The sequence below is a fragment of the Agelaius phoeniceus genome, chromosome 9 (genome assembly GCF_051311805.1).
Source record: "Agelaius phoeniceus isolate bAgePho1 chromosome 9, bAgePho1.hap1, whole genome shotgun sequence".
Classification (NCBI taxonomy): Eukaryota; Metazoa; Chordata; class Aves; order Passeriformes; family Icteridae; genus Agelaius; species Agelaius phoeniceus.
This window is the reverse complement of record NC_135273.1, coordinates 19,379,372-19,406,098: the sequence shown is the minus strand read 5'-3', so window position 1 is coordinate 19,406,098 and position 26,727 is coordinate 19,379,372. Positions and strand designations below refer to the sequence as shown.

Sequence of the window (26,727 nt, the reverse complement as noted above, 5' to 3'; positions counted from 1 at the left end):
CATTAGTTGAAGACAGTCTGTTCTTGAGGTGAAATGATGCACATCACAAGCTGATAGTTGTGACCTGAGGCAGAGGTCTGGAAGGGCTAGAAGACAGGGTGATGCAGACTGCAGTGGCCTTCCACAAAGGAGACAAGATCCACTCCTTCACATACACAGCTCAGAAGAGTGGAGGCCTGTGGCATCCTCAGGGCAGTCCTGTGCATGTTCCCAGCCTGCCACAAGGAGGGGGAGTCCAGATTTGTGAGACTGGCTTGTCAGTGAGCGGCAGCCCCTATACTGCTTGTTGACAGTAGTTGTGTTTTTTCCCAGGTATTCCTACAGCATCTCTCCCCACTGCTCTCACTGACCACCTTTGCTGCCCTGTGGCTCACAATCCTGGATTTTATGGACAAATACATGCATGCTGGCTCCAGTGACTTACTGGTAAGGTTCTGGATGCAGTCCTTTGGACAACCATTTATCACATTTTAACCTTCTAAACTTGGAAAGTGTTTCAATTTGGTGTGGGTTTTGGGGTTTTTTAAACTTTTTATTCCTTTCCAAACCATTTTGTTCCATGGTTTCTTGCCCTGGCCACAGTTTCCAAGGCAGCCCATTGGCTGTTTTGAGCTTTGGTTCATTGCTACCTGTCCATTCTTTGTCCTGTCTCTGATTATAGCTGGAGGCCATTCCAGAGTCTCTGAAGAATATGCTGCTCGTAATGGATACGGCTGGAATATTCCACAGTGCCGATTCACGGACAGGATACTCAGATCTCTGGGAGATCACCTGGGAGCGCATTGACTGTTTCTTACCTCGGCTGCGGGATGAGCTCTTCAAACAGACAGTCATCCAAGGTACCAGAGGCTGGGAAACCTTAACACAGGTTTTGGAGCACTACTTGCACCTTGTCCAGTACCCAGCTGCCAGAGTGCCTGGATGCTGATGAAATGAGTTGTAGGAGGCTGTGGGAACTTGGCACAAGGGCAAATTGAGGGATGGTGAAAGGAGTGAGTAAACTGGTGTGTGGTCTCACTGCATGTTTTGTCTTCCTAGATCCTGTCCCCAACATACCAGTGGAGCAGCAGCATCAGAAAACAATAGTGTCTGCAGTGCCCCCTTCTCCTGTAGGGGATGTGAGACCATCCACCCATGTGGCTCCTTTGGAGAAGCCATGTGAACTGGGTGTCAGTGGTGAGTCCTGTTTTCTTTTTTCTGGAATCACTTTCCCAGCATGGTGGCATAGATCTGCTTTTCCTTGCTTTAGCATGATCTCTGGTGACCAGGCCTATAGTGTTGTGAAATGTTGTGCTGCTGTCTGGATAAGCTGTTGCTGAGGCTGTTGAGGTGGGCAGAATGCCTATGATTGACCCCTGCTCTTCAGGGCCTTTTATGAAGGGGCAAGTCTGAAAAGGCCCCCGAGTTGATTTTTAGCCCTGCTTAGTTTTGAGCTAATAGGTGACTTTGTCAGGAGCTGTGTAAGGATCTATTTTGTCTGTTCCTTCTTCCAGAGTCTGAGAGAGCCACTGCACCTGCCTCACCCACCATCAGCACCTCTGCCTCTCCTTCCTTCCCAGCATCAGCTTCAACGAAGTCAAGCCCCGTTACAGACATACCTCCTACGACAGCACAGCCACCGCTCATCCTGCAGCCTCTTGCCTCTCCTCTGCAGGTTGGGGTGCCACCTATGACTCTTCCAATCATTCTCAACCCAGCCCTAATTGAAGCCACCTCTCCTGTTCCCCTCTTAGCTACTCCACGGCCCACTGACCCTATGACAAGCTCTGAAGTCAATTAGTTGGAGGATGTTGGAGAACTGTCTGCTGAGGAGGCTCTGTGGGTGGAGGATGCTGGCCAAATGTTCTCTGGTAGTGGGCATGTCTGTTTTAAAAGATGATGCTAACCTGAGCAGAAGGGCTGTTTCCACAGTCCTCTGGAGCATGTCCCATCCTGCTCCCTTCTTGTGGCATCACCTAAAAATCTGCCCAAAAATCCCTGTCTCCATGGAGAAGTGCCCAATTCCACTGACCAGTCTCCTTCCTGCCTGTGCAATCTCAGGGGCCAGGCAATGTCTGTGCCCAGCAGCCTGGGAGACCAAGCTGCCACCAGTTCATCTGGTAAAGAGGGAAAACTTGTTGATGTCACACCAGAGAGGGCCTGCAGTACAGGACTGCCTCTCAAGATTATTCAGTCCAGTCCCTGGGCAATTCCCCAGCCATTCCCTAGCTTTCCTGCTGACTCTTCTGGTTGTACTGCTTTGTTTGGGATCTAAGCACGCCTGGGTTCAGCAGGTAGAGTATTTTATTAGAAATGTGGATTGCTTACAGTGCAGCTCTCAGATTGCTGCGTAGGACTTCTTGCCTGCTGGTACATGCTTTCCTTCCTGCAACACGGATGACAGCAATCCCCAAGCCAAATAGAGATTAAGTAGCAGGCGAGTCTGATAGGGGCTTTCATCCCTGCTCCTGTAAATGTAATCAGGCTTTCTGGTTGAAGACAAATCCAGAAGGCTCTGCCTAGCTGTGTAGATGAGAAGGAAATGCTGAGAGCAGAGCACAATGGCTGTGTCTCACACAGCACTTGTGGGGCAATCATGTGTTTTGTGCCACTCGCTACACATTGGTCTCTGGGTGACCAGCCCCTTCCTTAGGAGAAAGAAGAACATCCCTTCACCTACAGATGTGGAGATCTGTGGCACCTGCTAACAGATGCTCAGCAGGTCTGCAGTGGTTTCTCTTGAAAGCTCTGAAGAGAACACACCCTTCTGCATCTTCTTGTTGGGATCCCATGTCCTTCTACCCCCAGAAGGCCCCTGCAGCTGAGGCCCTGGCAGTGATTCTTGTGCTTCCATCTTGCCGCAAGGACATATCCCGCTCTTTCCCCGCTCATGTCCAGAGCAGAGCTGGCTGCCTGGCAAGTGCTGCATTGCTCATCCTCCTCCTCCTCCCTCAACTAGTTGGCTAAATTCTCAGTAATTTCAATCTTGGAAATCCCCCTGGTGACTGGGAGGGGCATGGATGGGACTCCAACTCAGTGTATCCTGTAAGGAGAGGAACCTGCAGTTGGTGTGGGAATACAACCAGTGTACATACCGAGTAAATGGCTAAAATCCAATGGACTTTTTACAGTGTAATAAATACATCCTGTAAATTACTGTTCTGGTGTTGCACTCCTTTTCTGTCATCCAACTTTGGCTCGGAGCCTTGGGAAAAGGGGAGTTTGCTCGTGAAGGTGTTGGGCCCTGGCTTCATACACCAGTGCTCTGTCTGCACGGAGCACAGGGGGACTTGTCAGCTTGGGGTGGGGGGCTGCAATGGAGGTTAGCCATCAAGGGTCTAATCAGGAATGGTTCCCATCATGGACAAAGCAGAGCTGTAATAGTGAGATTGGGTTTTTCAGATGGCAATAGTTTCACATGGGCTGTAACATTTCTGGTGTTACATTGGTGTATGCTCATGCACCACCAGGACTGGGAGCAGAGATGAGGACTGAGGAGCAGGTGCTCTACTCATCTGGTCATGGTGCCAGAACATAGACCTTGGTGACAGCTCAGCTGACACTGGTGATTCTCTGATGAAGAAGAAATCCTTGTTTCCATGGACAAGACTCAGAGTTGGAGAGGGTGTGAGAGATGCTGGCCTCTTCCAGTGCTAGTGCTTGCCATGGATTTGAACAACTACACTTCCTTCCTGGTATTTTCTACTTTGTTTCATGGCAAGATCCACGCAGTGCCACAGTGTCCTCAGAGCTGTGTGAAGCACCAGTGCCTTCTCTATTCCAAGAGACTCTTACAGACTTGGTAAGTGGGTAAAAACTTAGGAGTTTGTTTAAATTGCATGAAAAAAGGTCTGAATATTGCATAATGGAAGAGTAATGTGCATACTAGAAAAGTCCTGGTAATAAATCCTGGTTCCCTAACCCCATTTGTACCATTCCTGGAATATTTTTGCTGCTGCAGCTCTCTTCCTCACCCTCCACTGCCTCTAGATTGTCTTTCCAGCCCTCAGATGTTTTCATTAATGCATTTGAGTCCTTGTGCTGCTCATGGAGCACTTCTGTATCCAGCCCCCCTCTCTGCCGTGTCTTTCTGAGCCTTCATTTCTATTTGCAGCTCTGTTTTTCTGCTTGTTGAAAGCTTTAGATTAACTCTTTGTCAAATGCCTTGATGTCAGGACTGCCGCCTTTGATCCCCAGGCCCAGGTGGTCCTCTGACTTTTTGGGGTGGTGTCAGCTGATAGCAAAGCTCCATTTTGCCAGTTGCCTTCCAATAGTTGTTTTGGGCACATGCTGTGTTTTACCACATGCTGAGTTTGCAAACCCAGCTTCTACTGAGAGCATTACGTCTCAACTCAGACAATTATGGTGCAAAGCAAATGCCACCTGAGAGAACTGCAGGAAGTGGGACTAGAATGGAAGGAATGTTGACTGGAAAGACAGAATTGCACTTTAAACAGTTTTCACTAGGCTGTAAATAAGAATGGACTGGAAAACCAGAAAAAGAACTTTTTGGATGTTGTTTGGATTTTGCAAGAGTGAAGTTTAATGTTACAGAGAAAAAAAAAATCAGGGAAAGTACTGAACTGAAAGGAAATCAGAATCAACTGTCAGGGAGCATGTGCTGCCTGATATGTTAATCAGTACATCTCTTGAACTCTATTTGTAAGTTAAATTGCATAAAAGTCACTCATACTACTAATGGCTGCTGGTGAGGAGTGGTGTTTACAACAGTACCCTTTGGATTTGTCCTAGCATATACTTTTTCTAGTCTTGGACTTCTTTCTCATTTTTACTCAGGGTCGGACTAAGTATTTTCCAGAGGAGGCTGAACAGACATCACTGTGTGTTGGTTTTACCTGCCTCTTCTGTTCCCATTTACATCAATGACTTCTACTGCTAAAACAGAATAGAAATATGTACTGGGATTTAGCATGTGTTTGTAGAACACTTTACTGTGGAGCTGGTGTTTTCCTCATTGGTATGACGTTTACTTGTGTGAGAAGTCCTATGGAATGATAAGCCCTGACTATAAAACATACATTTGGCACTGAAACTTGTGAAACAGAAGCACTGCTGCTTTTAATTTCAATTTAAAAACTGGGTCTGAGCATACTCAAAAGGTCTGTAAGAAAGATTTCCAGGACGTATCAACAGTGAACTGGCTTTTTTAGAAGTTACTCTCAGTCCTATAAATGCCAGCTGTTGAACTCCTCTGGAAAAATTTATGCCTGTTACAGAGGGTGATGTGTTCTGAAGCCGCTGTGCCTGGCATTTTCGGCCCAGCTGTGCAGAAGGCAGCCCGGCGGGGCTTATACTTCTCGCCTGTGGCCCCGGAGCGATCCGAGCGCTGCCAAGGCTGCCGGAGGCGGCAGCCCCGCACAGCGGGCACGGTTCCCACTGTCCGTGAGGTGTGGAGGCTGCCGGGAGAGGGAGGGCCAGGCCTGCTCCCGGCGGGCGGACAGGAATGCACGGGGCAGCTTTGGGAGCACAGCTGGCTCGGGAGCAAAGCTCTGGAGTGCAGCTCTTGTCCCGAACTGATGGGCTGAACAGCGAGGAGAGACCCTGGGCCCGTGAGGAGGCTGCTTGGGGCACGAGTCAAGGCAGGGGACGACGAGATCCCCCAAGACTACAAGTCCCAGTGTGCAGTACTGCTCCCGCGGTTGTGTAACCAGCACCCTGGCCCGGGAGAGGTGGTGGGCAGCCAGCGCTCCTCTCCCACACGGGCTAGGGTCAGAGCTGTCCTCGGTCAGCTCCTCTCTGCAGAAGTATGAGCACCAAATGCTCCGTTCTCAAGGGGTGTGCACACACCGCTTGGAGATGGAGGATGTGTTGGGACTTGAAAGCACATCCCCACAAGCAGCCAGGGGCCAAGAGGGCAAGTTCTTGCTGAGTTCCCAGCAGGGAAATGGAACGCCCGTGGCCTTACCACAGCCCTGCTCCTCTGCCAGGGGAAGTTGTGCTTCCTTTCCTCACGTTTTCTGTGTGAGAAAAATGGAAATTTCTCTGGGCAGCAGGGTTGGCTGCTAAACTTAATCCCTAGTTGTAGAAAGTGTCTGGAGAGGTCAGGGTAAGCGGTCGGGAGTGTGTGCAGGCACTGGCTGGCAGTGCGGCTGCAGCCATTTAGTGAGGGCACAAGGACAGTCACTCCTGGCGTACAAACAGAGCCTTGTCCTCAGGACGGAATGCTGAGCCCCGTGGAAGAAGAGTGAACTAAAGCGTTCGGGGAGGGACAGCATCACCTGGAGCTGAGGGGGGATAGGCCCCCAGCCCTGCAGCCGGCTGTCGATGCCCGAGTCAGCCTTGGCCAAAGCTGTTCGGGTCCCCAGCTCCCGGGAGGAGCGTTCGCCGCTGAGCTGTGCCTGCCCTCCCCTGCTCTCTAGGGGAGCCTGTCCCTCGCTGCGGCTCAGCCGAGCGCGCTGTGGGGCCGCCCGCCCCGCGGAGCCCGGCTCCGTGCCGTGCTGCTCCCGGCTGCCGTCCCCAGCACCGACCTTCTCTCCGGGCCGGCAGCGCGGGCGCCACGTGGCGCCGGGGCCGCGCCGGCCCGTCCCGCTCCCCGCTGCCGCCGGACGGGGCGGGCTCGGCCCTGCCGCCGAGCGGGACCCGCGCTGCCCCGGGGCGGGGCCGGCCTGGGCTGTCCCGGCGCCGCTCCGCACGGCCGGACCCGCTCCGCCCGCCAGCCCGGCCCCGGCCCCGGCCCCGTCGCCCATGGGGAGCGCGGCCCGGCGGCGGCCCGGCGGCCCCGCTCGCCCATAGCCCGGCGGGGCATGCCAGGCCCCAGGATGCCGGCCTGGGGGATCCTGCCCGTCACGCTGCCTGCCTTCACCATCACCGGCATGTGGATCGTGTGAGTGCCGCGGGGTCGCCGCCAGCCCCCCACACACGGGCGTTGGGGCCGGGGCCCGGGCCGGATGCTGCGGGATGGCTGAGGGCCGGGGGCTGGAGGATGCTTTAGGGTGGGATGCTGCGAGGTGGGATGCAGCGGGCTGGAGATTGCGGGGAGACTTCTGGACACTCAGGGGCTCCCACAGCCGCCCTGCGTGGTCCCCGCGTCCCTGCAGCAGCGCTGGCATGTGCCTCCCTGTCCTTAAATCCCTGACGCCCTGCGGAATCGCGCGCCCCCGTCCCGGCCTGAGCGCTCAAGTGGCCCGGGGACGGCACTAGGAGCCACGCCACCAGCCCAGGTACTGCAGCGCCAGGGCTGCGGTCCGTGTGTGGGCACCCATCCCATGTGCTGGATGGATGGATGGATGGATGGATGGATGGACGGGCCTTGTGCTAGGAGTAGAGGCTGTGTCACTTGGGTGAACAGTACTAGTCCACTCCAGCAGTCCATTTCTCAGGCCTTAACACAGGTAAGCAGTGGATGAAGGACTTTTCTCAAAGGCATCAAGAGGTTCAATACAGGTAGTGGGACTTCCTGGGGTATGGGATGGAGCAAATGCACCCCACATGCATGCAGGTCTTCACAACAAAGCCGATTGTTCCTGGTGCTAGGAATTTATGCTGCAAGTTTTTCCCTTGGACACCTTGCAAAGCATGGGCTGTCTCCCGTGAGTGACCCTGGGGGGCAGATGGCCCTCCAGACCAAAGCAGCACAGGTGGGAGTTGCTGCTCATGATCCTCACAGCATGAGCTACCCTGGGAGTGGCTCTTTTGGAGACCTGTGCTGGGAGATGGCTCGGTGAGGGGTCTGCTCCGTGGTGGCTGGGAATGCTGTTCCTTGGTTTCCCCCACCTGTCCTGCTCTTTGCCTCTGTTCTGGGGTCATCCTTTTGCAGCCCAGCTGTTACACGGCCAGCTCGGGCAGGAGAGGAGTTTTCATACTGGTGTTGGGTCCTATTTTTAACCTGAGCTGTTCACAACCGCCAGTGATTTGAACAACAGGGTGCTGCCCACTGCTGTGGCTGCTGGGCAGGAGGACTCCTGGATGGCTGGGGTGGGGGCCATGGGGCTGAGAGCCCTTGGAGTGGAGCAGGATGCATGTCATGAACCCCCTGTTACACTGACTAAGGCACAAGGGTGACTTCACAGTGTCATGCTTGATGGAGCTGCTCTCCCCACGATGCCCTCCCAGTGCACTGGCTACTTTTCCAGACTTCCTTTAGCTCATTGCTGGCCAGCCAGGGGCTGGGGGAAGCACAGCAGAGCCAGCACCATTGGGTATCACCTGGCACAGCTGTAGGCCGGTGGAGAGCCCCGATGGCAGGGGCATGCCAGGGAGGCTGTGTGACAGAGCAGTCCCCCAGAGCCCGTGGAGCACAGCAGAACAATGGAGAAGAGGCCCCACAGAAGCAGCTGCACTGAACTGGAGCAGGAGGTGGCTCTCAGCAGGGATGGGGGTACAAGGCAGGGGAACCTGGTCCCAGCAGTGGGAGTTCTGTGGAGCATGTGCTTATGCACTTGTTTTTCTTTTTCCTGCTTTGTAAAGCTGGGAGGTGCCGCAGGATGAGTGCTGGCCCTGGCAGGCACTGAGGGCCTGTGTCCTCTGCTCTGGCAGCTTGTCCCTGGGGCTGCTCTGGGTGCTGGCAGGGAAAGGGGGTGCAGGGAGGCGGGTGGCTGTGGTAACCCTGTTGTTGTCTCTCCTCCAGATATGCCATGGCACTGTCCAACAACCACATCTGCCCTGTCCACAACTGGTAAGGCCTGCAGGGAAGCAGGGGCTTTTTGGCACATCCTGGCTTGATTAAAGACCTCATAATACCAAGTCCCTCCATACCTGTCCCACTTAAAGTATGCCAAGCTGTGCTAGACCACTGGGTATCTGAGGCACTCCCTGCACCATGACTGTGCTGAAGGGGGGTTGGGGATGGTGGGAGCATTAAAGGGGCACGGACCTGCCTTCTTCCCCAGCAGACATGGTGGTGATGGGGTGCAAATGCCACAGGGCACATGCCTCCTGCCCAGCCCAGTGGCTTTTGGGAGTAGAACAGCTTGGGGTAGAGCTGCAGTCAGGGCTGGGCTGCCCTCCCTCCCTTGCTCAGGCTCTGTGTGGTAACAGCTACTCTGCTGAACAGTCCATCCTCGCTGCAAACCAGGCAGGGGAGAAGGAGGCCTTTCAAAAAACACAGCATGGAGAAAGTATGAAAATAAGTGGTCAGGGAATTACAGAGGGCTGTGTGTCTCCATGGAAAAGGTTGTGACTTGCTTGCTTGAGGCTAAATCTGGCAGTGCCAGGGGGATGGGATGGTCCTGCAGCACCCAGACACCCCATGGACAGAACTGCCTGCAACACCCCCAGATGGGGGATGAGGCGTGGAAGAGACAAGGGCTGGGAAAAGAAACACTGTTTGGTCTCTTGGCAACTCCTTCTGCAGGGTTTTTGGCTTGTAGCGTCACCTTAAAAATCTGCCCAGAAAGATCCATGTTAGTTTAATTGTTGCTGGAGTGTTTGAAGAAGTGAAAAAAAAAAAAACCTGCTGCCATTTCCTGCCTGATGGCTGATTCTGCCTTGGGAAGAATGTGTGTGTCGGGTTGTCTCTGCAGCACAGCCAGCCCTTAATGACGAATAATGCTTCCCGGCCTGGGGCTGCTTGCTTTAAACAAAATAATAATAAAAAAAACCTCCCAAACCAAACACAGCCCCAAGAGCAGCCTTTGAGGAGGCCGTGGGGCTCCACGCCTCGCCTGGGTTTAGTGGTTGGAAAACAAAGCCACCAGTAAACTGAGGAGACTGAAAAAACATCAGAGCTCAGCCCAGCCCTTCCCAAAAAGGCTTTTTTAACCATGTGCTTGCTGCATTGCTGGAGGTGGTAGATGGCCAGCGTGGGCGAGGGACAGGGCAGCACTGTCCCCCCACAGCTCCCCCCACAGTGCTGTCCCCCCTCAGTCCCCCTGCCACGTGGGACTCGGGGTGCCTGAAGAGGCCCTTTGGGGCTGAGAACTTTGCACTCACTGCCTGTGGTGTGAGCAGGGTTCCCACTAGGCCATGCCAGGTGGAGGTGCTGAATGCCTGGGTGATGCTGCAGCAAAGAGACACACAAAACCCCACTCCAGTGTGTGCCAGCTCCTGGGAGAGCTGTGAGGCTGAGGGCACATGAACCCCTTGGTGGGAATTTGGTTAGGGTTGCAGGCAGCAGCTGTGGTACACGAAGGGCTGATAAGAGCTCGGGGTGCTGGACTCACGGGCTCTGTGGGTGCAGGAGGTGCTCCCAGCGCACTGTGGTGGGTGCAGGCAGCAGAGCCCTGCCCAGCCCGGGTGCACCGCTGGTGTGCCTGGCTTCAGGGCAGCCTGGGGCTGGCTCTGGTCATGCTGTCCCTCAGGCAGTGCCTCCCAGCTCCCTCCCTGCCACCCTCCCAGGTGCGGTGGCGCTGCCCCGGGGGTGCCTGTGGCTGTGGGGGCCATTCCCCACACAGCTCAGCGTTCCAACCCATCCCCTGCAAACCTGGAGCTGTCAGTGGCTGCGTGCCTGGCTTCACTGGTGCTTCCATGCCGGGAATATGTGAGGGGGCTGGCAGGTGGGTGCTCCTGCTCCTGTCTGGGTGTGGGGCTGCCAGAACCCCCTGAGCCCACACCCTGACCTGCACAGCCTCTGCCCTGCCATGGCCTCTCCCTCACAGAAGGGGGCTCTGGGTGAGCAGCAGAGCCAGCAGGTAGGGAACAGGCTGTGGAAACACAGGCACGATTCTGCCTGTTGGGCAGTGGGTCACTCCCTGGAGGTTGTTGGCACATCCCTGGGTTTAGGCTGAACTCACTGCGGAGCAACTCGGCTGCCCTTGCAGGGCAGGAGACAGGAGCGTCCTGGGCAGCGTCTGGGCTCTCCTAACCCTGTTCCTTTGCTGCTGGCAGGAGTTACAACCAGTCCTGTGACATGGACGGCCCTAGCTCCTGCTGCACGCTGGATCACATCCCCCTCGTCAGGTGAGCAGCCTCAGCATGGGGGCAGAGCTGCTCTGAGACCCCTCCAGGGCAACCCAGAAGGGAGCCAAGCACACACCCCAGTGCCCCCTGTCTGAGTGCTCTGTGGGTCTTGTTTATCCCCACAGCAAGTGTGGCACCCTGCCTCCCGAGAGCTGCTTCTTCAGCCTCATCTGCAGCCTGGGCTCCTTCATGGGTAAGTGCCTGCTGCTGGGGAAGCAGGGCTGGGAGAGGCTGCCCTGCACCCCCCGGCATGGGGCAGCAGTGAATGAGGGGGCTGCAGACAGTGGTGTGTGACAGGGCTTTCCTCCTGCAGTCATCCTGGTGGGCCTGCTGCGCTATGCCCACCTCCTGGAGCGCCTGGGGCCGTCCCTCCTCAACACCCTGGGGCTGGCCACTGGCTGGGTCTGCGCTGCTGGCCTCACCATGGTGGGCAACTTTCAGGTAAGGAATCTCCTCTCGGAGCCCCTGGGCTAGCGGGGCAGGAGAGGGCCTTGGCTGGGGCGGGGCAATGGCTGTGCTCAGCAGGGTAGGGTCTGGGGTCATTGGTTTGCTTCAGTGTCCCATGCATGCAATCCTTCCCTTCCCCTGAGTCAGTGCCTTGCTTCCCAGGGTACTGGGTGTCCTCTTTGTGTATTCAGAGTTCAAGTGCAGATTAAGCTGCTGGGTTTCATTAAACCCTTACCTGAGCCCTTACCCCTTCTGCACTGTCTGTCCTCTCCATGGATGTGTGCAGGGGCAGGGACATGCTGTTCAGGCTGCTCCTGATCCTGCCCAGGGGGTGATGCCAGGAAGCTGTCGGAGCAGAGCCTGTGCTCACGGGGAGCAGAGCGGGCCCAGCTTGGCAGCGCATGGCGGTGCTCAGCCCCTGCCTGCTCTGCCAGGCCCCGGCCTCCCGGCAGCCAGTCCCTCCCCTTAGCAGGAGGCTGCTGCCCACACCAGCCCCGGGAGGAGCTCTGCAGGCCCCGATCCCCCTTGTGGCCCAGCCGTGGTGAGCGGCGCTGGGCTGTGACCCTCGGGAGGGGTGCAGGCAGTCCCTGATGTTGCTCAGGGCAGAGGGCAGCCCCTGCCCCTGGGCACAGCAGGGCTGCTGGCCCATGGATAAAAGAAACAGAGCTCTTTGAGATCCCAGCAGTAGATGGTGGATCCAAGTCTGCTCTTCAGCCAGGAGTCAGGCACAGGGTGAGCTGCCTGGACCTGCTCCCAGCACTGTCTGCACCCCTTCCTGGGCAGGAATACAACTCCTGGAGCAGAGTCACGCTGTGATGTCCCAGGGAGTTGGCACTGAGTTTTCTTCCCCACAGGTGGATCACGCCAAGGTGCTACACTACATTGGGGCAGGGGTGGCCTTTCCCACCAGCATGCTGTTCCTGCTCCTGCAGTCCATCCTCACCTACCGCATGGCTAAAACCCGAGGGCAGTACTGGACTGGCCACTTGCGTAGCATCCTCACCACCGTGGCCTTCTTCACCCTCGTCTTCAGTATCCTGAAGGGTGTGGGAAGAACTTGGGAATTGGCTGGTGAAAGGTGGTCCTCACAGTGGGGTATATGCCCCAAATTCTCTATCCTTTGGTCTGGCAATGAGGCACAGTGCCAGGAGAGGAGCTGGGCAGGGCACTGAGGGTGTGCAGCTCCCTGCAGATGCAGGCTAGAGGAGCAGCAGTACCAGGGCTGGGCAGGGGCTGAGGGGGGGAAGGGATGCTGGTGGGTGTCTCTTGGGGTGCTGGCATGCCCCAAACCAGCCCTGCCCTGGCTGCTGCAGCCCAGCCACCGCCGCAGGCTCCAGTCACACACCACTCAGGTCCGGTTAATTGTTGGGCTTTTTTAATGGGACAAAGGTATTTTGAGCCCTTGGCAATGCAAAGTCCATCTGGGTTACCTCTCTGACCAAAGCTGCGTACAAAAGCACTGTGTGAAGGTGCCAGGTGGGCGCATGGCAGTACCTCTGCCAGCCAGAACTTCTGGGCACTTGCCAGCCAACCTGCCCATGGGACAAGGAAGGGTTTGGTGAGCAAGTAACGGGGTCTGCAAACACTTTACCAGGGAGGGAGGTCATGGCATCAGGTGGGCCTGGAGCTCAAAGAATGGTCCCAAGTGTGTGGCCGGGGAGTGAGGAGCTTATTTGGGACTGAGGTTGGGGATAAATTGGGAAACAAGGTAGTGGTTATTGGGCAGGAAGGGGAAAAAGCATGCAGTGTCTATGGATCCCAAAGAGGCTGGCTGGGGTCTGGCTGAGATGAGCAGCACAAGAGGAGCCTGGCAGTGCTGGCAGGCCTGTCACATATCAGAGGGTCCTGCTCTGTCATCACAACAGGCAGGCAGGCTGGGAGCTGGGAGAGGCAGGACTGCTGCAGGGCCATGCCAGCTGGGAGGGACAGGAAGGGCATGTAAAGACAAGGAAGACAGGAGTGGTGCCCATCTGCTGTGGCCATTCTGCTCTCTAAGCTCTGGGACTGGCAGTGGGCAAGCAGCGAGCTGTGGTGTGGACAGTGTGGGGAGAGGGCTGGGATCTTTTCTGGGATGGGAGGAGTGAGCAGAGGGCTCTGCACTGTACAGGTCAGGTCCCTGCTTCTGCAGCTCTCCCAGATCTTGGTCTCACTTGCAGAAGAGATGGTACTGCTGGAGGCTTTGCCTGGAGGGCTGGGAAATGTACCTCCTCCCCTCACCCGCAGTAGCTCTTGCAGTAGGTTTCCCTGGAGATTTTTGGTGGGGATGAGAGAAGGATAAGAAAATTCTGCTGGTGGTAGGATCTAGAGGAGTGGGAGCAGGCCCCGTCTCTGGGGTGGGCCAGCCTCCAGCACAGAAGGAGAGGAGGTGCTGCAGGACTGGGATGCAACAGTCCAAACCATGTTTCAAAGGTTGAGTTTTAATCATCTTTGACTGCATTCTATGAGAGGATGGAGAACACCAGCCTGGCTTGAGGAAGAGACAAGGAGTGTGGGGAAGTTGAGCATCTGGGCACCTGGCTTGCACTGAGACCTGCAGCCTGAGCTCATCCTGCCCTGGCCTCTTCAGATAATCCCAGCCTGGCATCAGTGATTTATCAAGGCTGGTTTGGGCATGTGTGCCACCACTTTACCTGTGCCAGGGCCCTTCTGGTGCTGGGAGAAGCATATGGGGGTTTCTCAGTGTTAGGAGTGGTGGTGGTGTAGCCATCCTGCAGAGGATGGGTACTCACGTCCACCCAAGCGTGCAGTAACAGTGGGACATGGCTCTCCATGGGGTGGATGGGGTTCACTGTACTATCCTTGACTGGGATACCCTCAGGTGGCGTGTTCTTCATCCAGGAGAGCTTTGTGCTACAGCACGTGGCTGCCTTGTGTGAGTGGATATTCATCATTGATGTCCTGGTTTTCTATGGCACGTTCACCTTTGAGTTTGGGGCCATCTCCACAGACACCTTCCTGGTCCTGCTGAAAGCCAGCCGGGCCCCCAAAAGTTACAAAGGCGAGAGCAGCCTGTCCAGTACGGCCCACATCCACAGCCACGTGGAGGGCCTGGCTATGGCCTGACCCCCACAGGAGGCAGCCCAGAGTGGAGACTCCAAATTGGGCTCTGCCAGTGACTCCCCACCTTGAATATTTCTGAGAACCCCGCTGCTGTGTGTTTGTGTGTGTGTGTGTGTGTGTGTGTGTGTGTGTGTGTGTTTATGTGTTTTTGTGTGTGTGTGCGTGTGGGCCTGCGGTGCCCTCCACCCTCACAGCAGGAGCTGTGTCCAGTGCTCCTCTGGCAGCTGCTGTCCCCTCCCTGCCCACAGGGTTTGGGGTCACTGCTGGGGTGTGGGGATGCCATCCTGGTATCAGCAGAGCCAGAATCTGCCCCTGAGCCTCTGGGGTAGCCTGGTCTGAGTCAGGCTGCTGAAGGCAATCATACTGAAGCTTCCTCCTGTAAGGGACGTGGTGGGCTGGAAGGGGACGAGATCTGTGTTCTTCCCACCTTCATAGGGGTAAGCAAGCCTTCCATCTGGCTACTGTGACTGTCAGAGGAGCCAAAACCACAGAGTGCCTTTTCCCTTGGGAAGTGACTGCACTGCCAGTCTGTTTGCAGCCCCAGTGAGAATGGCAGCAGGGGGTCTCTCCCTCCTGCCTTCCCAGGTGGGGTGGTGTCTCACTCTGTTGCAGGATGGCACCAGCAGCCCCAGCTGGACTGTGCTGACCCCCCTGCCCCGTGCCAGGGCTCTCACTGCTCAGGGCCTTCTATGCCATCAGTCAATGGCTTTTCCTGCATTTTTTCAGCTTTGAGAATTGCTGAGGCAGGTTTCACCTCCCTGGTCACAGCATTTCCCTGCTTCCAGCTAGTTTGGGAAATGAGTCTTCAAATTTACCATCATACAGGGGATGTCCTGCAGGCACTGTGCCTGCTGGCCAGGGGACTTCGCTCTGTGCTGCTGCCAGCCCAAGCTGTCCCAGGGAGTGCAGCCATGTAAAGGTGAAGCACTTCTGTAGGAACAGAGGAAGCGTGTGCCCCATTCTTCTGGGACTCCCAAATGCCTGCCTGGCGGGAGCTCATCCCGCTCAGCTGCAGCATCCTTGGCATGTCCTGGGCAGGGGGCTGAGGTGTCGAGGGGTGTGAGTGCTGTGTGTGCGTGCATGTGTGTGTATGCATAGATCTACAAATATATATATATATACACATACATATATATATATATATATAGTCCCCTTGTCCCTGGAGAGGGGCATTTACTGCTGCTGCTGCGTGCATTGATCAAGTTGGGCTTTCCTATTTGCCCACTTTTTCCAAACCGGCCTGTAAATCCACCAGTATATGTAGTTCAAAGAGGAGCCTTTCTGACTTTTGTATCTAATATATTTTTTAAAAAGTATATATAAAGACAACAGTGAATTTACAATAATAAAAGTGAAAATCATCCATGGGTGAGGCAGACGGTCCTTCCCCGCTGGAGTAGCAAGCTGGCCTTGGGAATGGGGTGAAGGGTCCTGTCCCTCCCCTCGGGGGACAGCCAAGAGCCCGGGGCTCGGTTCCCTGACCCGAGTGCCACGGATAGGCGATGTCGCCGGGATGCAGCAGCCTGGAGTTGCCCGTCCCTTCGGGGGTCCCCGGGCCCGCCCTCCCGCTGTCTCCGCCGGGCGGAGCCGGGTCCGGGAAGCCCCGGGAGGCGGAGCCGGGTCGGGACTTTCCCGGTACCGCGGCCGGGGCGCGGCGGCCGGCCTGCGGCGGGGATGAAGGTAAGCGGGTGCGGGTCCTGGGGCTGCCGGGGGGCCGCGCCCGAGCAGCGGCGGGCAGGGCTACCGCGCCAGCGGGAGAACGGCTCCCAGGGAAAGGGAGCTGAGCGGTCCCGAGGCTTAACATTCCTGTGCTTGGGCTGCCCGTCCCAGCGGAACGGTCCTGGGCTCTCTCTCGCTCCAGCCGGTCCCGGGTTGCCTCTGGCCGGCCATGCGGCCAGCTGGGGTGGGGGTGTTGGGAAGATCCAGGTTGGAGAGACATTTGTTCTCTTGGAGGGGAGAGGAGACAGCCAGTCCCAGCGCGGGCGGTTACACCCTTTTCCCTGCCGGTGGGAAGTTCCCTATTTTCTATGTTGCCATTGGGTTCTTCCCCATCCTGCAGCTCTCCCTCTTATGTCCTGAGCCCTCCTGCGCTGGAGCAGGGCTGGCCTGCTGCCCGCTCCGAGGGGAATCAGATCCGTGCCCGCAGGCTCGGCAAGCCATAGCCCCAATGGAGCTGTGAGCACCAACACGGTGGTGGAACTGTGGGCAGAGTGGAAACTGGAGAGAGTGACAGACAGCGAACGCCGGGCTGACGCGGGCAGGGCTTCTCTAAGGGCATACAGCTGGGTTAATCGTTCATAGCAGCAGAGGAGCTGATTGACAGGCCCTCAGAGGAGAAAACCAGAAGATCAGTGGGTAGTTGGGGTTTGCCAAAACCAACTTGATAGCCACAATGGGAGCAAAGGCATTTTATGAAGAGATACACAAATGGCTTCAGTGGTCAGAGGCAGGCTGTCAGGAGAAGAAGGCTTAGAAAGCTTTCAGGAAGAGGGGATTTCTCTTTGCCATGCTTGCTGGTCAAGGACTTGGTTTCCAGGAAGGGTCTCAGAGCAAAGTCACTGTGAATGCAATATGAGAGAGACTCAGCAGCCTCTTGCCAGTAGCTGCTGGGACTAGGGATGGAGAAGAGCACAGGATTTCTGCAGAAAGCAAGGCCAAGTATTTAGGGCTGTTGTTTGCAGGTGTTAGCCGACCCAAGGAAAATCAAAATGCAAAGGGAAGAGTATGTTAGGGGAGCAGTCAGCTGAGTAGCTGGAACATGTCAGCTGTACACCAGCACAGTTCAGAGCAGGGCTGTGCTTGCGCTGCCTCCTGCATTTCTGGAGCACCCTTTCCCATGGCTACTAAACACTCCTGCCTCAGATAGGCTGACGTGTGTTTCCCTCCTGCCTGCAGGGCATCAGCTCTGCAAGTCAGCCGACTGTCATGGGAGGAAAGAAAATAGCACCTGCATTACTAGGTCACGTTCAAGGAGCTGCAGGCATGGAAGATTGGCTTTAACTCGCACTGTTTGCCAAAGGCTAGCCCTTAATTGAAGCACTCTGGCTGGCACAGGGAGGCTGTGCCATCTGGCAAGGGTGCTGTGGCAGTGCTGCACTCCAGGGCAGGGAGCTGATGCTGCTCTGGGCAGTGCCTTGCAGCTGGATTGCTGCTCTTTTCCCCCATTCCCAGCAATGCCCAGAGAATCCTGCCTGAACCCTAGGAGTGTGTGAAGATGGGGAGGAATTAGCCAAGTAAATGGGGTCTGCAGTTCAAGCCCATGATCCAGGGGCAGATGTGTTGGGAAGACAGAACAGGGAATGCTACTAATGGAGAAAGGAGAGATGCATTTCTTTCTGGCATGTGTGGGGGATAAAAGCTGCATATGCTACACTCCTAGGGGAAACCCCAGTCCTGGAGGCCAGGAAGGCATGCTGCTTGGCACAGGAGGCAGGACTTCACCTGGAGAGCAGCTCTGAGGTTGCCTGAGGTTGCTTTTCCAGGAACAAGGAAGCAGGGGGTGACACCATCTCTGCTCAGCAAGCAAGGTGGGCTTCCTCCAGCAAACACTGCACAAGGATGCAGGGATATGGCTGGCAACCTCCAGAGAGAGCCAGAGCTGTGTGGGATGGGGAGACACAGGTAGAAGTTTGTGACGTTCTTTAGTCATGCTGTTTGCTGCAACAAGTGGAAGTGTCCTGGGCAGCAGTGAGTGAGCTGTGAAAACCCCTCAAGAGGAGATGGAGCTGATGCCACTGGAGAAGGGGAGTTGTGCTATTCCAGGGCACAGTCTGCTCTTATCCAGCAGCTTCAGGCCTGGGCTCTCCCACCAGGCTCAGTGGGTAGGGTAGGTGGCTGTTCCCAGCCCACTGAGGAAGATTGTTTGTCTCTTTGTTCACCTCTCTGGAAGATCGGTGCCCAGCAGATGGGGTGGGTGACTGGTGGTGGCAGGCTGAAGCTGTCCAGGTGGGGTGATCAATGGGATCCGAACAGCAGGCAGTCTGTGCTGCTTCCCACAGACCACCAGGGGGTTGTGTCCATGTTCCTAGGCCTTCAGAAGCCCCTGCAGAATGACAGGAGGAAGGTCCCCACCTCATTTTTCAGTACTGGATCTCTACCTTCTCCTTGCACCCTCCCTTGCACTTGCAGGTCCCACAGACCCCAAGTCTCAGGCTGCACAGTTGCCTGGGATGCATCTCTGTGCTTAGGTGGCAGGCCAACCGGGAAAAACCTCAGGCTTGAGGTCACAGGACAGTCCCTTTGGAAGACTTGAGTGGCTGAAAAATCTCCTTGAAAAGGCTCTGTTCAGCTTCTGAAGAATATGAGTCACGCACGGATTGAACAGTCCCCTTCCTTCCCCTCTTCTCCCACACACTCAAAATCCCCTGAGTGAGACCTGCAGCAACGACTGATTCAGAAATTCATAGTATGAGGGTATTGTGGAGTCAGATATGGGATTTTTTTTTCTTTTCATTGGTTAGTGAGAAGAAATGCGGAGCGTGCCCGTAGGCTCTCCCCTGATCCTGCCCCTTTGCTAGAAGTCGCCGGTGGTTTTGTGTGGTCAGGCAGACCTTGGCCCCAGCGGAACTCCTGTGTGTGGTACTGGCAGTCCCTGTGGCCATGCTGGGGCTGAACGGGTTGCTGAGACCAACCTCTTCCTCCTCGGTGAGTAGGAGGGTGTGAGCGTTGTGGGCCTCTGCTGCTGGCAGTGCCTTGCTGGGGTCGGCGGGAAGCATCCAGTGCTGCGTGCTGGGGTGGTAGGAGATGCTCCCACAGGGAGCTCTGGGGCTGCCCCTTCCACTCTGAAGCCAGTGGGAAGGAGGCAATGGGAACACGAATAGCGAATGCCTCTCTCTGGCCACCTCCGGGGTAAGGATGCAGGGGCTGCTGTGTAAGTTGAAACGGGGGAGAGGGAAAGCACCGCTTTGGGTGTCTGACAAGGGGCTGCTGACTCTGCAGAGTCCTGGAGAGACTGCCTTGTCCAGGGGGGAGCCAGTGGGGTCGGGGACAGCACTTCGGGGCGATTCCTGTTTGACTCCATAGGGGCTTGGAGACGACATCCTGGTGTGGGAGACACATCCCTGTGCAGGATGGATGATGTGGGGTGGGGATCTTGGGGAACCCAGGGGTTTCTGCGGCCATGCTGCACTGCAGGTCTGGCTGGGGAAGGGCTCATGGCAGCGCGGCGGGACTGGCACCCGTAGCGGGACAGGCGGCCGGGAACGGCGTGGGGCAAATCCCTCCGTAGTCTCGAGGGGAAAACACGGCACATCTGGCGCCCCGGAGCTGCCAGGCAGCGCCCGAGCGAGAACGCCCGGGGGAGGCGGGCGGGAGTGCTCCGGGATTTCCAGCCCGCCCGGGGCTCCGAGTCCGAAATTCCCAGGCGAGGAGGGGACAGCCCGTCCTGCTGTCCCGAGCGGTCGCCGGCGGGCGCAGGAGCGGCCGGGCCGAGCAGAGCCGCGCTCCGGGCCGTGCCGGCCGACCCTCGCGTCCCGCGGCCCCCGCGCCGTGCCCCGGGCCGGCCCGGGCCGTGTCCCGGCCGCGGCGGGCGGGGCGGGGCGGTGACGCGCGGTCCCGTCATTTCCCGGCTCGGCGGGGTTTCTAGGGACTTTCCGGAGCGGCGGTGCCTTCCTGCAGCCCCGCTCCCCTCTCAACCCCCCCCTCTCCCCGCAGGCCGGCGGCCGGCCCCGCGCCGACATGGACGAGCAGTTCCAGCCCGTGAGTGCGGCACGGATCGGATCGGAGCGGCCCGGGCGGGTGTCCTGCCTGGTCCCGGCCCCGGAGCTGGGCACGGGGCAGTGCCCGACCCCACGGGTGGGGTGGGAGGTGGGGGTCCGTGCATGCTTCCGGGGTGGGAGGCGGGAGGGTCTGTGTCAGCCTCCAGGGGTGGGCACTGAGGGGTCTGCACCTGCCCTCCTCTCTTCCCGGGGAGGGACAGGGATCTGTGCCTGCCCGAACGGGGTGCCGTGTCGAACTGCCATCGCCCGCCCAGGGTAGCTGGGGGATTCCAGCCCAACACACTCATCACACTCCCCTTCCCTCCCGTCACCTAGTGCCTGGATGGGATTGACTATGATGACTTCAGTTTTGGCTCCCACATGATGGAGCAGAAGGAGCCGCTGATGGAGACAGGTAAGGGCCCCTCTGGTTGCACCCTTCCAGGGGTCCCCAGCTGCAGTGGAGTTTCCCAGCAGGTTGACTCACACCTTTAAGTTGCCAGAAGCACCACAGGCTTTGTCCTTACTGGCCCCACTGTGGGCTGGCTGGAAATCCCTGACTCGTGACACCAGGATGGGGCTTCTTCCATCTGTCCCTACTGCTCAGTCTACCAGGGACTGCCAGGTTGGGCTGTGACCTCCTGGGGGTCTCTGTTTCCCAAGTGGCAGAGCATCCTCTGGCCCTTCCCTCCTCTTCCTGCTACTCTGACTGCTGTTCTCAGATGGGCTCTGACAGCACAGGGTTTGGGGGCTCTGAGGACCCCCATGGGACAGACAGGGGTCACATCACCTTCAGTGCTGTCCCTGTATCTCCAGCATCCTTAGTGAGAACATGCACCTTGGCTATCCCTTATTTCTCATTGGTACCTTTCCTTTCTCTCCTCCAGTGGAAGGTCCCTACCTTGTCATTATTGAGCAGCCAAAGCAGGTAAGGATGTCACCCAGCTAAAGACAGGTGTAACTGTCTCATGCTCTCATGGCATCAGGCTTTGGCCACCCTTGGCTAACCCACTCTCTGCCTCCACAGCGGGGTTTCCGATTTCGGTACGGCTGCGAGGGCCCTTCCCATGGGGGGCTGCCGGGAGCATCCAGCGAGAAGGGGCGCAAGACCTATCCCACTGTCAAGGTGAGCACTGCCATGGGAGGGGATGGAGCAGTGTCCTCAGCCAGTAGTGCTTGAGCATCACGAGGGAGGACAGGAAATTTATAATAAGCTCTTGTGTGTGTCCTGGTGCTGGAGAGATGGGAGAGCTACAGAGGAAGGGCTGTGGCCATGGGGAGGGATAACAGGGATTTGTAGAGAATCCTTCAGGCTCCTGGCTTATTGTACCTGACCCCCATCTCCTTATTCCCTGCAGATCTGTAACTACACAGGGATGGCCCGGATCGAGGTAGACCTGGTGACGCACAGTGACCCTCCCCGTGTACACGCCCACAGTCTGGTGGGCAAGCAGTGCAACGAGGCCGGCAACTGTGTCACGATCGTGGGACCCAAGGATATGACTGCTCAGTATGTGCAAGGAGGAGCCAGGGCGGCCTCTTGCCTATGTGAGGTGGCTGTGGGTGCTGCCTGCAGCTTTTGAGATGGGGAGAAGATAGGGGTTAGTGCACTCTGGAGCTGGGTTTGCTGGATGAGGTCAGGCAATGTGTAGTTCATTGTTACAACTCTGTCCCCTGAGCATTTTGCCTGTCTCTGGGTTTTGACATATGCTGCTTATTTTGAGCTTCTGTCCTTGAGGTTGCAGCTCCCCAGCTTTGCAGATGACTTTGGAAGTCAGCCTGAGTCACAGGGTTATTCTGCCACTGCTGCAGTTGCTCTTACATATCCATCTCTGGCTCAGCTCATACCATTTGCATCCCTCTGGCCTTCAGTCCTCCTGGTCCTTGTCTTTGACAGCCCTCTGGACTTGTCACCTGTGGGAGCCCAGACTCTCTGGGGCTCCTTTTCTCTCCTCTGCAGTTGCTCCTCTTTGGCTGTACACATGCCGATTCCCTGCTGTCTGAGTGGCACCGCTCTGTGCTCAGGACCTTCCCAGCTGCAGGAGTATGTGCCCCTTTGGGCTTGCTGCTCCTGATGCTCCCAGATCCCAGCAGGTTCCCTCTTCTCCAGGTTCAGCAACCTGGGTGTGCTCCATGTCACCAAGAAGAATATGATGGAGATCATGAAGGAAAAGCTGAAGCAGCAGAAGATGCGTAACAGGAGCCGTCTGCTGACAGGTGAGGGCAGCCTGGGGACTCAGTGGGCCTTGGTACCATGGGCTGACAACTGGGGCTGGGCTTAGCGTGGGGCTTGGGGGGTAGGAAGGGGACCTGGAGCACTGTCCCCCCATATAGCCTGACAGTTTGTCCCCCTGCCCTGGCAGAAGTGGAGCTGCGTGAGATCGAGCTGGAGGCAAAGGAGCTGAAGAAGGTGATGGACCTGAGCATTGTGCGGTTGCGCTTCACCGCCTACCTCCGTGACAGCAGTGGCAACTTCACGTTGGCTCTCCAGCCTGTCATCTCAGATCCCATCCATGACAGCAGTGAGTGTGGGGCCAGTCCAGGAAGGCGATGGGGCAGGAGGGGGTAAGGACTTCTGCACAAGACTCCCAATGCCTCTTGATGTGCAGAGTCTCCCGGAGCTTCCAACCTGAAGATCTCACGGATGGATAAGACAGCAGGCTCCGTGCGGGGAGGAGACGAAGTCTACTTGCTGTGTGATAAAGTTCAGAAAGGTAAGGCCATTCTCTTAATTTGAAACCACCTGGAGGGGCTTTAGCAGGAGAGATCCGGGGCCCCTGGGTGGTCAGGAGTCTTTGTCCTTGGAGCCTCTTTGGGGCAAGGAGACAGGTGGTGCCAGTGCCACTTCTCTCCCCAGATGACATTGAGGTGCGTTTCTACGAGGATGATGAGAACGGCTGGCAGGCCTTCGGGGACTTTTCTCCTACAGATGTGCACAAGCAGGTACAGGGGAGGTGGGGAGTGTCCTGCTCTGCTTCAAGGCAGATGACTGCCTTGTGGGGTGAGGCAGCCCTGTCCCCAGCTTCAGGGATGAGCAGAACCTCATGTCCATCATGTCCTGCCCACAGTATGCCATTGTCTTCCGCACACCCCCCTACCACAAGCCCAAGATCGACCGTCCTGTCACCGTCTTCCTGCAGCTGAAGCGGAAGCGGGGAGGCGACGTGAGTGACTCCAAGCAGTTCACCTACTACCCAGTGGTGGAAGGTGAGCACCACCCAGGCAGGCTGCATGTCCGCTGCTGCTGGGGCTGCCTCTCACCCTACTGCCCCTCTCTCCCCACAGATAAGGAAGAAGTGGAGAGGAAGCGCAAGAAAGTCCTGCCTCAGTTTCCTCAGCACTTTGGCGGTGGCTCGCACATGGGGGGGGCCGGTGGGGGGGCCGGGGGCTTTGGCTCTGGAGGAGGTGAGTGGCGATGCCTCTTTCTCCTCCTCTCTCAGATGGCTGAGGTCTGGCCTGGGAGCCCCTTCTGCTCACCCATCCTCTGCCTTGCCCCACAGGTGGGAACCTCAGCTTCCCATACTCCTCTGGGCTGACCTACAACAGCATCTACTCACCCAGCACCCACCCAGTGGGGAGCTACCAGGGGGGTGTGCAGATGAAGGGCCCTGAGGCAGAGGGGCCTGAGAGTGACAGGCAGGCACCTGCAGAAGAGAGCACGTACTGCAAGGAGCTGCAGAAGCACGGTAGGAGGAGCTGAGCTTGAGGGAGGGCTGGGGCACATTGCACAGGAGGGGAGGCATGGATGGGGGACCTTTTGGGGTTGTTTACTGCTCTCCATACCAGGTGGATGCAGAAGGGTGGATGGGGCTGTTGCCCTGGAGGTGAGTGACATCCTGCTTTGCCCCCCAGCCCAGCTGTGCCAGCTGTGGATGCTGGCGTTAGCCCGTCGCAATGCCCATGCCCTGCTCGACTACTCGGTCACCGCCGACCCCCGCATGCTGCTGGCAGTCCAGAGGCACCTGGCCGCGTCACAGGATGAGAACGGAGACACGTGAGCACACAAAGGGTTTGAAGGGAGAGCATGGTGGTCTTGTTGTCTGTCAGAGCTGTTACGGGGGCTCTGAGGGCAGCAGGGAGTACCTGGAGAAGCATGGAGCTGAGCTAGGGGCCATCCCACTCTCTCTACAGGCCTTTGCACCTCGCTATCATCCATGAACAGACATCTGTGATCAAGCAGCTGATCGACATCATTGTTAGCATCCCCAGCCAGCAGATCATCAACATCTCCAATAACCTGCAACAGGTACATGTTTTTCAAAGCAGCCAGTTCTCCTCTACCTGGGAGTAGTTCCTCACTCCTATTTTCCTACCCTGGGGGCTCCTGTAGCTGCTCCTGCTAAGGGGAGGCTGCAGATCTGAACAAGTTGCAGCTACTGGAGAGAATGGTGGTGCAGGACTTGGCTCCTCTTGTGAGCGCTGCTGAGGATGTGCTGCTGTCCTGCAGACGCCACTGCATCTGGCAGTCATCACCAAGCAGCCCCAAGTGGTCCAGCTCCTGCTGCAAGCCCGCGCCGACCCAACCTTGCTGGACCGCTATGGCAATTCCCTGCTGCACCTGGCACTCCAGACTGGCAATGAAGAGGTGCTGAGGACACTGCTGGCTCACGTGGGCCCAGCTACCCCTTATCTGCTCCACCTGCCCAGTTTCCGTGGTGAGTGTGGCTCAGGGGTGATGGGCAGAACCCCAGTGTGCCATCATGAGCTTGGCCAGAAGGCTTCTGAGCCTATCCCCATCTTGCAGGCCTCCTGCCTGTGCATTTGGCTGTGAAGGAAAAGAGTTTGGCTTGCCTGGACCTGCTGGTCAGGACAGGAGCAGATGTGAATGCAGTGGAGAGGCAAAGTGGGAGGACCCCACTGCACCTGGCTGTGGAGATGGAGAACCTGAACATGGCCACCCACCTGGTGAAGAAGGTATGGAGTGGCTGGTGTAGTGGTGGCTGTGGGACAGGGTTGGGGTGCAGCCTCCTACAGGCTCCTGACAGAAGTGGGGGCTCCCCTGTGGCCTTGGGGTGTAGGAGGAGCAGTGCCCAGGCAGCCCATCCTCATGGTCTCACACCTTTCTTAGCTGGGAGCAGACATCAACAGCCGGGATTTTGCCGGGAACACCCCCCTGCACTTGGCTGCTGGCCTGGGCTCTCCCACCCTCACCAAACTGCTCCTTAAAGCTGGTAAGGCACTGCCCTTCCTCTTTCCCTCTCCATAGCTCTGGCTGCCTGTACTGGGTGGTGCCAGGCACAAGGTCAGACCCGTGGGCCTGGCTCATGCCAACCTTTCCCGACAGGGGCAGATGTTTTGTGTGAGAATGATGAGCCCATGAGCCTATCCTCGTCAGAGGCCAGTAGCGACGCAGACACTGACCCTGACGAGCAGGAGCTGGCCATGGATCTGGGGGAGCCAGCCCTGGCTTCAGAGCACAGCACCAGCTCCAAGCTCTCCACACAGGGGCACTGGCAGGCAGGGCACAGGCAGCGCCGCTGCCACACGTCCCTGGACCTGACTCGGAGCCAGAAGGTGTGTGGCACAGTGGGACAAACTCTCTGGGAAAGTTTCTGTGCAGGCCACAGCATGGATGGAGCAGAGTTCCAGGAGATGCTCCTGTGAGGATGCCTGTACTCCTCCATGTCCTGCAGAGATTCAAGGTGTGAAGGGGCAATGGGGAATCTGGGCAGTGCTTTGGAAGATTGACATCCATGTCTGTCTGCAGGTGCGGGAGATCCTGCTGCAGGCCTCCCAGCAGGGGCCCAAGGCAGAGCTGCCCACTGCCCCCCAGCCAGGTGAGCAGCCCCTCTGTGCCCCACCCCCTGACTCAGAAGCACCACACCTAGGCAAGGTAACACCCTCCCAGCAGCAAGGATGGGCAGCCTGTAATGGGGGCACCTCTTTCACACAGGGAAGGTCCTGTCACTGGACAGTGAGGCACTGCAGGGGCTGGAGCAGCTGCTGAACCGGGACTGCAGTGGGTCAGACTGGATTGAGCTGGCCAAGCGCCTGGGGCTGTGCAGCCTCGTGGAGACCTACAAGGACACGCCCTCGCCCAGTGCCAGCCTCCTGCGCAGCTACGAGGTCAGTGCCTGGGTGGGGTGCCACTGTCCCCCTGCCTGTCTGGCCATCAGCCCTACTCAGTGCTCTCTCTCTGCTCTGCAGCTGGCAGGTGGCAGCCTGGGGGGACTGCTGGAGGCCCTGGACTCCATGGGGCTCCACAATGCTGTGAGGATGCTCCACAAAACCGAGGCACTGGAGAAGCTGCAAAGCACAGGTACAGAGAGTGAGGTGTGGGGCTGGTGGACAGGGGGTGTCTCTGCTGCCCCTTCTGTTGCCCCATCACTAAGAGCACCTGGGGATTGCTTTGCAGAGCTGAAGGAAGACAGTGCCTACGGCAGTGAGTCGGTGGAGGAGGAGCAGGCGCCCACACTAGCCCTGAAGCCGGGAGGTGAGCTGCCCCCCAGCCAGCAGCCACAGGTGCACTGAGGAGCCATCCAGCAGCCCCTATGACCACACAGGGAGCTGCACTGCCCTCTGCCTTACCCACACAAGTGCCTTCTCGACTAGGGGTCCGGCTGCCTGGACTCAGGGGGATGGGATGCAGCTGGCTCCTGCCCCTCTCTGCTCTTATTTAATGTTTTTTTCTTCTGAATAAAAGGACACAAGTTCCATTGGAGTTCTTTGCCCTCCCTCTCTCCAGCCC

General features: G+C 57.3%; 3 protein-coding genes across 8 annotated transcripts in view; all 3 read left to right on the top strand.

The window, feature by feature from the left end:
- The window catches only part of GBF1 (golgi brefeldin A resistant guanine nucleotide exchange factor 1), a 98,633-nt gene extending 95,497 nt beyond the window's left edge, over positions 1–3,136 (top strand). For all 5 annotated transcript variants that reach the window (XM_054637211.2, XM_054637207.2, XM_054637205.2 and 2 more), the window contains 4 exons: positions 313–426; positions 662–839; positions 1,039–1,176; positions 1,494–3,136. In XM_054637211.2, coding sequence (XP_054493186.2) covers positions 313–426; positions 662–839; positions 1,039–1,176; positions 1,494–1,780 — 717 coding nt within the window. In that variant the 3' untranslated portion in view covers positions 1,781–3,136. The remainder of the gene's footprint in view (positions 1–312; positions 427–661; positions 840–1,038; positions 1,177–1,493) is intronic.
- Positions 3,137–6,548: 3,412 nt separating this feature from the next.
- On the top strand, positions 6,549–15,710 carry TMEM150A (transmembrane protein 150A). Its single transcript, XM_054637226.2, has 7 exons — positions 6,549–6,823; positions 8,567–8,614; positions 10,765–10,836; positions 10,962–11,029; positions 11,150–11,277; positions 12,138–12,315; positions 14,102–15,710. Exons 1-7 carry the CDS (start codon positions 6,744–6,746, stop codon positions 14,344–14,346), a joined length of 819 nt encoding a protein of 272 aa, XP_054493201.2. The 5' UTR covers positions 6,549–6,743; the 3' UTR covers positions 14,347–15,710.
- A 197-nt stretch (positions 15,711–15,907) lies between these two features.
- NFKB2 (nuclear factor kappa B subunit 2) lies at positions 15,908–26,700 on the top strand. 2 transcript variants are annotated; one of them, XM_054637214.2, is made up of 24 exons: positions 15,908–16,023; positions 18,804–18,987; positions 19,996–20,040; positions 20,376–20,454; positions 20,927–20,967; positions 21,067–21,165; positions 21,398–21,549; positions 22,150–22,256; positions 22,403–22,561; positions 22,649–22,753; positions 22,897–22,982; positions 23,108–23,246; positions 23,325–23,444; positions 23,540–23,725; positions 23,892–24,033; positions 24,171–24,285; positions 24,487–24,694; positions 24,784–24,953; positions 25,108–25,210; positions 25,324–25,553; positions 25,747–25,816; positions 25,933–26,105; positions 26,187–26,298; positions 26,395–26,700. In XM_054637214.2, exons 2-24 carry the CDS (start codon positions 18,943–18,945, stop codon positions 26,508–26,510), a joined length of 2,802 nt encoding a protein of 933 aa, XP_054493189.1. In that variant the 5' UTR covers positions 15,908–16,023; positions 18,804–18,942; the 3' UTR covers positions 26,511–26,700. The 2 variants fall into 2 exon arrangements, with proteins under 2 accessions (XP_054493189.1, XP_077039252.1); XM_077183137.1 differs by lacking the exons at positions 15,908–16,023; positions 18,804–18,987 and adding an exon at positions 19,106–19,191.
- Positions 26,701–26,727: the final 27 nt, after the last annotated feature.

Bases quoted from the DNA above. Each gene is read 5' to 3' on its own strand.
- TMEM150A (XM_054637226.2), top strand. From the start codon at position 6,744: ATGCCAGGCCCCAGGATGCCGGCCTGGGGGATCCTGCCCGTCACGCTG. The intron at 11,278-12,137 runs GTAAGGAATCTC...TCTTCCCCACAG, and splicing joins CCATGGTGGGCAACTTTCAG to GTGGATCACGCCAAGGTGCT. The intron at 12,316-14,101 runs GTATCCTGAAGG...GGATACCCTCAG, and splicing joins CTTCTTCACCCTCGTCTTCA to GTGGCGTGTTCTTCATCCAG.
- NFKB2 (XM_054637214.2), top strand. From the start codon at position 18,943: ATGCTGGGGCTGAACGGGTTGCTGAGACCAACCTCTTCCTCCTCG. The intron at 22,562-22,648 runs GTGAGTGTGGGG...CTTGATGTGCAG, and splicing joins AGATCCCATCCATGACAGCA to AGTCTCCCGGAGCTTCCAAC. The intron at 22,754-22,896 runs GTAAGGCCATTC...TTCTCTCCCCAG, and splicing joins GTGTGATAAAGTTCAGAAAG to ATGACATTGAGGTGCGTTTC.